Raw genomic sequence first — 13,024 nt, forward strand, 5'->3', positions numbered from 1 at the left:
GAGGAAGGGGAGGGAATCATGATAGTATCCTTTCTGTTTTCCATGTATTCATAATCATGCTAGCCTGGGTTATATGAAGCTAATAAGTGGTGTCTGGAGTACACAAGACATTTATTCTATATGGTTTTAAACGCGTGTCTTGTAGGGAAACAGGGTCTACGGCTTCCTATTCTACCACCTTGTTGATGTGATCCCTCCCACTTTTTTTTCTTTTTCTTTTTAATGTCTAGGGTTAGCAACATGATTTTTTAAATGATCAGGCTATAAGCAATTGTTTTTTGTGGTACTGGGGTTCCTGGAAGCCCTTCTACCTCTGGCCTACACTCCCAGACCTATTTTATACTTTTTTATTTTTGGAAACAGGGTCTCTTAAGCCAGCGCGGCTGCCTTCAAACCTGCACGATCCTCCTGTCTCCGCCTCCCAAGCGCAGGGATGACAAGCGGGCATCACCACGCCCGGCCTATAAGCAATTTTAATATTCTTCTAAAACATAAATATTGGACACACTTCTATGAGATGTCAGAAGCAACTATCCCTAAAGAAAATTTTTATAATTTTTGTCTAGATCCATCGGATCGATTCAATATTTTATCTTATAAATGTTGTTCTCATTGCCAATTTAATAAAACTAATTTTGATCCCTTTCCATTTTTGTTTCATTTTTAGATGATTTCCTACATCTTATCTAATTCTTACTTATCTCTAATAAGTTATATTGTTATTATATATATTATATATATTATATATTAAGTTTTATTATTATATATTATATATTATTTAACAGTTCTCAAAATTGTTCCTTTATTTTTTATTTTATTTTTAAAGTTTTTATTTCATTGTAATAGTACGTCTTAATGGAGTGCAAGATGGCAGAGGCATATACACCTATATCACCCAATTAGCCCGTCCCCAATCCCCGCCCCATTCTCTCCCCCTCCCTCCTCATGTTTGACTTAGTGATTGACTTTGATATGTTTGTGAATGTACATCGTGTACATTAGTACATTTCCCTCTTTTCTCCTCCCACCCCCCCAGTTAGGTTGCTATTTGCTCATCTATAGTTCTTCTTCTTCTATTTTTCATCCAATGAGTTTTCTCCCTAGCTTCTGCATATTAGAGAGAGCATCTGATTTTTTATTTTTTCTGACTGACTTAGAATAATGTCGTCCAGTTCCATCCAGTTCCCTGTAAATGACATAATTGTGTTTTTCTTTATGGTTGAGTAAAATTCCATTGGGTACATACCCCATAGTTTTGTAATCCATTCATCTATTGATGGACATCTTGGCTGGTTCCATAGTTTGGCTGTGTTGAATTTCGCAACTATGAACATAGATACACATGCATTAGTTTGGTAGTTTGGTTTTCTTTCTTTTGGGTAGAAACCCAGAAGTGGTGTTGCTGGATCATATGGTAAGTTTGTTCCCATTCTTCAGAGGATCCTTCATACTATTTTCCAAAGTGATTGAACTAATTTGCAATCCCACCAACAACATATTGGAGTTTCCACTTCTCCACATCCTCTCCTGCAGTTGTTGTTGCTTGTGTTTAGAATGATTACCATTATAGTTAAAGTTAGGTAAATTTTTAGGATAGTTTTTATTTGCATCTCTCTGATTGCTAATGATGTTGAGCATTTTTTCATACATTTATTGGCCATTTGAATTTCTTCTTTTGTGAAGTGTCTATTTAGTTCACGTGCCCATTTTTTGATTGGGTTATTTGTTTTCTTAATGCTGAGTTTCTTGAGTTCTCTGTATATTCTAGATATTAATCCTCTATAAGGGGAGTAGGTAGAAAAATCTGTTCCCATTCTGTTGGCTCTCTGATGAGGTTCTTGATAGTTTTGTTTTCTATACAGAAGCCCTTCAGTTTAATGTAACCCCATATATTGATCTGTCTTTTAGTTTCTTGTACCTTTGGAGTCTTGTTGAGAAACATTTTAACCTGTATTAATAGCATATAAAATTTGTCAATTTCTTATGAAGGAAAGGGTGCAGTGATATTTTCTAGCTATGTAAGAGTTTTGTTGGGTCTTTTGTTTATGGATGACTATAAGTCACAGAGTAGGTTCAGGTTTAATAATATTTTCTGAGCATCTGTGTGCTAGGTATTGTTCTAAAGATTGAAGAAAAATGGGCAAAACTCACTGTGTGGGTGAAATATATATTTTGTTAGAACAGGACACAGTAGACACAAAAATGAAAAGTAACACGAATGAAAAACTGTATAATTTTAACCAGAGTGATTACCAACAATAGAGATTTATCTACCACATTTTGGGAGCCGGGGAAGTTTGAAGATAGATTTCAAACTTCTATCGAGAGAGAAAGAGAGAGAGAGAAAGAGAGAGAAAGAGAGAGAGAGGGAGAGATAGATAGATAGAGAGAGAGAGAGAGAGAGAGAGAGAGAGAGAGAGAGAAGGAAGAAGAAGAGAAGAGAAGAGAAGAGAAGAGAGAGGGAGAGAGAGGGAGAGGAAGAGAGAGAGGGGGGGAGAGGGAGAGAGAGAGAAAGGGAGGGAGAGAGAGAGGGAGAGAGAGAGGGAGAGAGAGAGGGAGAGGGAGGGAGAGAGAGAGGGGGGGGGAGAGAGAGAGAGAGACTCGTTTCTCATGAGGGCTCTAGTCCCATGCTAAGGGTTCTGCCCTCAGGATCTAATAACCTCCCCAAGTCCCCAGGTCCAGATACCATCACACCGGGAATTAGGGTTTCAACATGAGTTTGGAGAGACACCAACAAGCATTCCATAATATGGTTAGCACTAAATAATACAGCAACAGGGAAACTGGTTAGGGGTGCGGCTGTGAGCTGTAAGAAAAAGACTGAATCAATACATTTTGTTAAAGTAAACCAAGCATTTGAAGACCTCTAACTCCTGAATCGTAAACTGGATGCCAGTCAACTGTGCCCCTCCTGGACTTTTCCCTTGTCTCCTCCAAGTTGCATTTTTCAGCTGCTACTTCTGAGAATGCCCTGCTCTTTTTTTCAGCCGGCCTCTTCCATCCACTTGAAAGCCTGGAACACCTGATCATCACAGCCAACCAAGAATGTCGCCCCATCCAATAAATCAGTGCGTGGCACTGATTTAAAAATAACAAATTTACCTGTAAGATGACGCTGTGACCAAGTTAGAAAATGATACTTTATCTGGGCAGTGATGACACTGTTAATAGGGCTGAGAAGAACCAGTTGGTATGGAGACAGGAATAATAAGAATAATGTTTTTAAGTAAAAAACAATGCTTTAAGTAAAGGAGTTAAGAAGTAATGTTTTAAGCAAAGAAGATTTTAATTTCAGGTACATGTAAACATTACGTAGTCCTTTGACTTCGATTAACCATTTTTACCTTTTCCTTCTGCTTTATTTTTCTTTTTAGATGTTTCTGGCAGCTCTGGCGTTCAGTTTCATTTGTAAGGCGGTAGGTGGAGTTACTATGAAAAGCTCCATTACTCAAATAGAAAGGAGATTTGACATATCCTCATCTCTTGCTGGTTTAATTGATGGAGGCTTTGAAATTGGTAAATTTTATTTATATGTTTGTAGCAAGACTTTCAGAAGTAAAACACTGTTTTCACATGATCTCTGACCCTGATTCTCAACCAGGGCTTCACTTGTTCCCCAAGGGCATCTGAGCAATATCTGGAGACAGTTTGAATGGTCATAACTAGGGGAGGGAGGGGTACGACTGGTCCTGAGGGGTGGACGCCGAGGTTGTTGCTAAACATCCTACAAGACCCAAGGTGGCCTGCAGCACCCAAGAAATATTCAGCTCAAAATGGCGGCACTTACGATGTTGAGACTCATCCCAGACAAATGTGAGGAGTCACCTTCCCAAGTGCCAAGTGTGAAAAAGATTGTGTGAGAACTATGATACTTAGGACTTGAGGGATGGCTTTGGAGGAAACTGTTAGATCTCCACTATTTATTTATTTATTTATTTATTTATTTATTTATTTATTTGGTACTGGGGTTCCTGGAAGCCCTTCTACCTCTGGGCTGAACTCCCAGACCTATTTTTTTTTTTTTTTTTGGAAACAGGGTCTCTTAAGCCAGCACGGCTGGCTTCGAACCTGCGCGATCCTCCTGTCTCCGCCTCCCAAGCGTGGGGATGACAAGCGTGCGCCACCACTCCCGGCATCCGCTCTTTATTTTAAAATACGCTTTTATTTGGTGCATTATAGTGAGTCATAATGCAAATCACGTTGACAGTAGCATACACGCAAAAAGAGCTGGCGGTGGTGGTGCACACCTGTGTTCCCTGTACTTGTGAGGCTGAGACAGGAGATGGCAGGTCCAGGGACATCCTCAGCGAGCAGTGAGACGCTCAGAAACCTAGCAAAACCCTGTTTCCAAATAAGAAATAAAATCGTGCTGGGAGTGTAGCTTGAGGGGAGAATGCCTCTGGGTTCAATCCTCAGTATCCCCCCCCAAAACACAAATAGATTTCCACTCTGTGGCTGTCTGTCTGTCTGTCTGTCTATCTATATATCTATGTATCTATGTCTATCTATCTATCATCTATCTATCTATCTATCATTTATCCAATCTATCTTTCTGTCTATCTCTATCTCTACCTTTAAATACCAAAGATATTTTTGTGAATTTTTTAAATTTTAAAGTCTTCTCCCATGAATCATACAACCTAATTTTGTTCTCTTTCTAGGAAATTTGTTTGTGATTGTATTTGTAAGCTACTATGGATCCAAACTAAACAGACCAAAGATAATCGGAATCGGTTGCTTCATAATGGGAACTGGCAGCATCTTGACGGCTTTACCACATTTCTTCATGGGATAGTAAGTGTTAAGCCAATCTTTGCCATTAATTATTATGAATCTGTAAATTACAAGCAGAATTTCATTTTATTTCTTTTTCAAACTGCAATTCTACTTTTTGAAGAGAGGCTCGCTATGTATGGAAACAAATATATTTTTAATGTGATCATCAATCACTGTGGCTTCCATAGACCTTGAGATATGGATAGCACTAAGTTGTACAGTTTCATATGAAATAAACAAGCTCTTTATGACATTTTAGCATAACAAAGACTCCATATTTGCCTTTAAGATTTTTTTGTGTGTGTGGGTTTGGGGATGGAACCCAGGGGCATTCGATCTCCAGGCTACACCCCTCCCTATTTTTTATTCCTTATTTTGAAACAGGGCCTCACTAAGTTGCAGAGGGCCTCACTAAGTAGCTGGGGCTGTCTGTGAACCGCAATCCTCCAGTCTCAGCCTCCTGAATGCTGGAATTATAAGCATTAGCCACCACGCCCAGCTTGCCTTTAAGATTTGAATTATACTCCATAAGATTTAATCTTTCTGCCCACTGCAATGTAGGTTTTCTGCCACCAGTCCACTGAGGCAAGACTTCCTAAGATTACTGTGTAGTTAAAATTAAAGTCAGATGCTCAGGAGGGAAAACTTAAAATAGCTATGTGCTAAAAAAAATAGAAGCTTATTTTTCACATAAAAGTTAATGTAGCCAGTGCAAGGCGTTAGGGCATTGCTTCTTATTCGGACCCATGTCTCTCTGCCCATGGATTCCGTTGGACTCAGGGTCCAAATGGAATCTGTGTTATTCCAGAAAGCTAGATATAGGAAAAGTAGTGGCATCAGCAAAATAAAAAGCACCTGTGGGAAGAGGCTGGATAGATGTTTCCAGAAGCATACTGTTTCTACCCACTTAACACTGGCCAGAAGCTAGGTGTGTTTCACACAGAGGTAGAAAGACATTCTCAGGCTTCCATGTTCCCATCTTAATGTGTTGACTTCAATTACTAAGGGAGAAGAAAGCGGTGGTTCCCGAGGATGGAGCTGTTTCTGCCAGGGATGATTACTTGGCTCAGTGCTAAATCCAACAGTCACACATTTTGTTCACCAAACTCACTCCTTTTTTATTTTCTACATTCCATTCTTAGAAGACACATCTTCTTTGTGCTTCTGCTCTTCTCCTTTCTTGTGCTGTTTGCCCTTGACTTATTCCCTCTCTTACAGCTTCTTCATCAGGTGCACCCTTTCCTCTTCCCGTCGACTACATAATTTCAGCATTCCCTAAGCTACCTCATTAATCCTCACTTCACTTTACATGATCTGTATGAAGGACATGCCTTAAATAAAATGGTCATCTGTTTTACCTAAACTGTATGTTGAACCACTGTGCGGATAACTCCAACCTCACATCATACAGCATTTTCTTTCTTAAATATTTTTATTTGTGCATTGTAGTCATACATCTTAATGGAGTACAAGATGGTGGAGGCACTCATGCACACATCACCCAGTTAGCCCTTACCCAATTCCTGCCCCTTCCCTCCCTCTCCCTGCTTCTCATGTGTGGCTTCTTGTTTGAATTTGATATGTTTGTTAATGTACATCATGAACATTAGAGAATTTCCCTCTTCTCCCTTCCCATCCTCTCAGTTAGGATGCCTTATTTGCTTACCTATAGTATCTCCTTCTTCATCTAGAGTTCCTCCTATAACCCATTTTCTCCCTAGCTTCCACACATTAAGGAGAATATCTCATTTCTTATTCTTTGTGACTGACCAATCTCACTTAGCATAACGTCCTCCAGTTCCATCCATTTCCCTGTAAATGACATAATTGTGTCTTTCTTTATGGCTCAGTACAATTCCATGGTGTCCATATCCCATAGTTTTGTAATCTACTCATCTGTTGATGGACATCTTGGCTGGTTCCATAGTTTGGCTATGGTGAATTTCGCAGCTATGAACACAGACACACATGCGTTAAGCCCTTCTCCACTTCCACCCCATTTCCTCCCTGCTTCCTCCTTCCCACGTTTAGTTCAACTAAGAACCGTGTGTCTTAAACCTATCTCTTACGTGCCTGTTTACCTTAGAGAACATGAACTTCTATAACCATGGCTGTGTGCTTTATCCCAAACTATGTCAAGATGAGCATCAGGTTTGACATAAACCACTTTTGGAGTTCCGGTTACTTCCGTTTTGCACTTTAGCATTGGTCTGATTCTAACTCCATCTCCTTTTGTTGTTCTCTTACTGGGGCTTGAACCCAGGAGAGTTCTACCTCTGATTTATACCTCCAACCCCTTTCATTTTTTAAAATTTTAAAATAGGGTCTCACCAAATTGCTGAGGCTGGCCTCAATCCTGTGGTCCTATGGTCTCAGCCTTCCAAGTGCTAGGTCATAAGCATGCACCACCATGCCCGGTAAAAGTTCATCTTCTGTTGTTCATCGTAAGTTCTTGCTTGTCAAATTAAAGTGGATTCGAATTTATGTTTTGAAGAACCAGATATTGGAGTGTGTGTTTGTGTTTGTGTGTGTGTGTGTGTGTGTGTGTGCATATGTCCATGAAAAAAAAATCAGACTATTGATAAAAAATGTAAATGAACTGGCAGGCATGATGATTGATTTGGAAAACATTGTCCTAATGTTTAGTAAATATCGTCATAAATTATCAGAAAGTTTAGGTTGTGACCATCTTTGAAGATATCCCAAAGACATAAATAAATATTTTTAGAAGCTTAAAAAGCAAAAAGGCGCATCTAGAATAGTTTCTATTTGGGTCATAATTTGATCAGTTCTATGATGCAGCAAGGCTATGGCAGTCTAGGGAGTGCTTGATGACTTTTCTGACTGGACATTCCCATTTTATTTCTATCTATCATCTCTTTGAGAATACAGGCCAAGAAACTGACATAGAAGATCCTGGAAGTTTTAAAAAGAGAGGGATACAAAGAAAGAAAAAAATCTTTTCTGTTTCTGGGAAAAGGGAAAGTATTTACTAGATAAGCAAAGGATTCCATAAATAAGAAAATTTTAAATCTAGATCATCTTACAGTTACAGGTATTCTTCAGAAACCCATACTGATCCATCAAAGAATTTAACATTAACCTGTTCAACTAATCAAACTGTATCACTTACTGGAAGGTCACCTGAGATAACTGGAAAAGGTATGAATTAATAGTGACAGTAACACGACTCTCTATTTCATAAATTTAAATACATCTATAAAATAAGTGTGGTGCTTTTAGCAAAAGTGACAAAAACAATAGGAAAAACATTTAACCTTTATATACAGACAAAATCGCATGGTTAATAAATATGCTATAAATATAGTAACATATATATTATATATCATCTGTAAAGGACTTTCAGAGTTAGGTAAAATGAATAATTTTAGTAGGAAATCATTGGTAAAGAACATGTTCATTTAAAATAAAGCAGAAAAAAAAAGCCAGGCGTGGTGGTGCACACTTGTAATCCCAGTATTTGGGAGGCTTAGACAGGAGGATCGATCACAGGTCCACAGACACCACCAGCTACTTAGTGAGGCCCTCTGCAACTTAGTGAGACCCTGTTAAAAAAAATAGTACCACAAAAATCAAAATAAAAAATAAAATAAAGCAGCAGGAACTGGACTATGTATGTGGAAAATGGACCTTTGCTCTTTACAAAAAAAGAAAATTATTCCAATTAAGTATTTTTGCTTATACAACACAAATAAAAAATTATGACAAATTATACCATTAAATTTTTTTCTATTAGGAAAAGTTTAAAAGTAAAATAAAGTGAAGGAAAGAAAAAGTGTATTTTTAGTGTTGTTGGGAGTATCTAAATTTTTAAAAATCTAATAGAATTGTTTTATTATATATTCAGGTGGTTTGAATGCAACAGCAGTGATGGGTCTGATCCTGGGCTTTGTAATGCTGTCTCTGTTTGAGGGGGATCCATAAATATACTTACTTCCTTATTTCAGTCATTCTACTGTTATTGACAAATCTTAAAGAAACAATCAGGAATGTGCACAAGAACTTATTTACAATTATAGAAAAGACATCCTGTTTAACAGAATGAAAAATAAGAAAGATTCTAGGACTTAAAACATAAGATCAGCTGGGCGTGGTGGCGCACACTTGTAATCCCAGCCTTCAGACGGCTGAGACAGGAGGATGGCAGTTTGCGGCCAGCCTCAGCTACTTAGTGAGGCCCTCTGCAACTCAGTGAGACCCGGTATCAAAATAAAGAATAAAAAATAGGGCAGGGGGTGTAGCCCGGAGGTCGAATGCTCCTGGGTTCCATCCCCAGACCCGCAAAAAACAAACCACCCCCCAACCCCATAAGATTGATTAAATAGATTATAGATTATTGTTCAGTATAATTCTGTGCAGTGGTTAAAGTCCTGATATAAAAGGCAGCACGAAGAAGTTGCCACACAGAGTGTTAACTATAAACAGTTTTATAGTGTGAACTGGATATTTAAGTCTGTGATGTAAATAATGAATACTCTTCGTGCTTTGATAAAAGTGCACCAAAAATGTGGGAGATATATAACAAAATCAGAAATAACTTTCTCTATGTAGTGGGATCTTGCATAAGTTTTACTTGTTTTGGTGCTCTTTATATTTTTTTTCCATTTTCAAACTTTGCAAAGTGAATATGAGTCATTAAAGTTATAAAAAATAAAATAAGTCATTTATAAAAAATAAAATAAGTCCAGGCAAAATTAGTGGTCTAACATGGTTTCCTTTTGTGATCAGAATGCTGAAGTTAATGTTTAAAATAAAGTACTCTCTCGTCTACACAGGCTGTTCAAAGGAATCAGAGTCATCTATGTGGATATACGTCCTCATGGGCAACATGCTGCGTGGGATAGGAGAAGCACCTATCATGCCATTGGGAATTTCATATATTGATGATTTTGCTGAAGGAGGTCATTCTTCTGTTTATTTAGGTAATGTGCTAAAAACGTGAAATTTAATGATTACTTTTCATGTATTTCTCCTTGAAATAATAGTGTTACTATATTAATTCTTTTATCTTGAAAAAATAGTTGAAGAAATGCATCGTCCAATGTTACTTTTAAAAATACATGTAAGCTAGCTGGGTGTGATGATAGATATCTGTAAGCTTGGGAGTCCTTGGGAGGCTGGGACAGGAGGATCACAGCTTTGCTTTAGTAACTTGGCAAAACCCTCTGCAACATAGTGAGACACTGTTTTAAGATAAAAAATAAAATAGGGTTGTGAGTAGAGTGTGGAGGTAGAACACCCCTGAGTTCAATCCCCAGTACCAAGAAAACATGGGGTAATCACCATGTATTCTTGAAATCTGATAGAATTGTTTTTTCGTACATTCAGGTGGTTTGAACGCAGTAGCGATGCTCGGTCCAATCTTGGCCTTTGTAATGGCATCTCAGTTTGCTAAAATGTATGTGGACATTGGATATGTAGATCTGAGTAAGTGTGATCAGAACAAGGTAACACAACAGTGTCTTCCAAGCACCTGACGCTATTCTCCCACATAACTGAATTCACTCTTTCAATAATCCTTTGCTTATGATTCTCAAGTAACAAGTAATCTTAGTATATTTGTATATAAAATATATTTGTATTTTAATGTTGTTGTCTTTTAACTTTTATACTAGAATTAAATGTCATTCACTTAAATCAAATATGGCGGCAGATACCTGTCATCCCAACTTTTGGCGAAGCCCTGAGTTCCTCTTCATAATTTGGAACTTGTTTAGATATAGAAAGCCCACTGGAAGAGCTCATGTTTTGACAGAGCAAAAGTTCTGGGAGGTAAAATGATTGAATCCCAAGGGTTCGAGTCTTATCGGTGGACAAATCTATTAATGGATTAGTGGATTTATTGGCTGGTGAGATAGGCAGATAGGAGAGTCTGGAGGAGAGAGATCACTCGAGGTGTGGCCTTGGGGATTATATTTGTCCCTTGCCCCTCCCCTGCTGCTTCCTACTACCACATCTTGACCCCAGCAGATGTGACTCAGCCTAACACGGACTAAAACCTCCCGTATCTTTAGAACTATGAGCGGTAAGTCTTTCCTCCTCTAAGTTGTGAGCATCCGGTGTTTTGCAGTTATAGCAATGAGAATGTTGGCTGATAGACTACAACGGCGAAGATGGGGATGATGGCAGGATGGACCTTCCAATTTTCCTTCCGGTTTTCAGATGGCTGGTTCTGTGTTTGCTCGGGGGTAGAGGGGACTCGCACCTTGTTTTGGGATTTCCCCAAAATGGAATTGATCTGTATATTACCACTGAATCTGTTTGTTGTGGGTAAAGAGTCTGTGGCTTCATACTCTGCCATCCTGCTGATGCTTCATGTATCTTTCTTAATAATTAGGATGTTTATTTTGTATTTACTAAAATAGCACTTTCATACTTGCCAGATAGTATCCACATATCATTCTTGTACATGCTTTAAAGGAAAATATTGTTGAAATAAAATGGTTATTTCTAACAGTTAATAGTGAAACTTTTCTGGGATACTTTTAAATTCAGATTATCTTGGTGTGTATTTTTTTTTTTTTTACCAGCTTCACCATTTGTGCTGTTAAGAGATTGTAAATGAAGGTTTGGGGCCGGGGAGCCCTTCAATTGTCTCTGAGAATTTCTTACACGCTGTTTTGTATCATTGATAGTGCAGTCTTAACCTCAGCAGATGGCACCCAGAGAATTTTCAAACAACAATGAGAGTTCATATTTGGTCCATGTTTTTAAGGAATTGTCAGGTTTAAATACCCACTGTTGGCAATTCCTCAGTGATTTAATCAGAAAAGCCATTTGGTTTACACAAGCTCAGCCTAGGCCAACACCTTCATAACCAATTCCTGGTCAACAACAGTCAGAACAGTTCATCGAATGTAAGATTTGTTCCAGTTTCTGAATTGACAAAATACAAAAAAGAAAATAACATCTTATAATTGATGAAACATGGTTTATAGTTTACTTTCTTCATCTGTGGAGGATAGCAAACATTTTCATTATTTGCCTGTACTATTATCTTTCAAAATGAATTTTGACTGGCTTCTTCTAATTGTTCATTCTAGATAATATCAGAATAACTCCTAGCGACTCTCGCTGGGTTGGTGCTTGGTGGCTTGGTTTCCTTGTGTCTGGACTATTAGGCATTATGGCTTCCATACCATTCTTTTTCCTACCTAAAACGTCAAAAAACCCACAGAAAGAAAGAAAACTTTCAGCATCTTTGGATATGATGAAATCAAATGAAGAAAAAAGTCAAACAAATAATATGACCAATCATGGGCAAAATAATGAAAATTCAACTGGTAAGTATTTCATATCCATTGTCAACTTGGAATTATTAGTTCCAATGGAAGGGAAAGATGGATATTCTAAAATCATATTCAAATTATCTGGAATTAGATTTATTTTACACTAAATGTATCTGAGTTATTTTTCTAAAACTCTTATTGAAATTGCTAAATATTTCTCAAACATATAAGATTAGATTTATGGTCTTAAACATATAAAAAATCAAAAGCTAAAGACTATGTTCCTTATAAACCATGGAGCATATATTTATTTTAAAATTATGTACTGTATACTATGAGTTAAGGCTAAAGATATTTCATTACTTACTTAATTAATTAACTAGTTAATTCAAAAAACGGTACCAGGCCCCTCACTAGGCTCCAGTGATACAACATTGACTCTTTTGCAAATGTCTTTTTCTAATTTCTTTTGAGAATTTACTTAATACTGAGAATTATGGAAATAATTTCAATAAATGGCATTAAGTACTATGGTCAGGTTAAACTTATCTAGTATTGTCTGGGAGACATGGAGAAAAGAGGTTTCTCTCTAGGTGAATAGAGTTAGATTAGTTTTTCCTGGTAGTCATATTGAACAAAAATATTGTTTGTCAGAATTCTAAAAAAGTGAAATGAAAACATATTTGGAGCGGAAGTCACTGAGTCAGTAATGTGAATTAGGATCCTCAGTATTTGATGGTATCTTCTCTGGCAAATGTGAGTCCTGGGGGATAGTGAAACTGAAAATCAGGAGAACGATCCTTCAGTAGCCAGAGAAAGCTACTCACAACAGTGAGGGGTTGATAGCCACTTTCAGCTTGGAGAGAATGTCTAAGAGAGTCAAAGCCAAAATGCGATGCCTAAACCCCTGGCAACCTTTGCCCATTGACATTGAAATCGAATTACACATTCTCCAGGGTAGCTGATGTTCCTCCTCTCATCAACTTTCCTGCATACCT

General features: G+C 37.8%; 1 protein-coding gene across 1 annotated transcript in view; it reads left to right on the forward strand.

Annotated features, from left to right (window-relative positions):
- The window catches only part of LOC308269682 (solute carrier organic anion transporter family member 1B3-like), a gene marked incomplete at both ends in the record, with an annotated part of 43,342 nt that overhangs the window by 11,693 nt on the left and 18,625 nt on the right, over positions 1 to 13,024 (forward strand). Inside the window, 6 exons of the mRNA XM_080705043.1 lie at positions 3,375 to 3,516; positions 4,662 to 4,794; positions 7,826 to 7,938; positions 9,573 to 9,719; positions 10,126 to 10,224; positions 11,841 to 12,080. Coding sequence (XP_080561169.1) covers positions 3,375 to 3,516; positions 4,662 to 4,794; positions 7,826 to 7,938; positions 9,573 to 9,719; positions 10,126 to 10,224; positions 11,841 to 12,080 — 874 coding nt within the window. The remainder of the gene's footprint in view (positions 1 to 3,374; positions 3,517 to 4,661; positions 4,795 to 7,825; positions 7,939 to 9,572; positions 9,720 to 10,125; positions 10,225 to 11,840; positions 12,081 to 13,024) is intronic.

This window comes from Muscardinus avellanarius (assembly GCF_963383645.1).
Source record: "Muscardinus avellanarius genome assembly, chromosome: 11".
NCBI lineage: Eukaryota > Metazoa > Chordata > Mammalia > Rodentia > Gliridae > Muscardinus > Muscardinus avellanarius.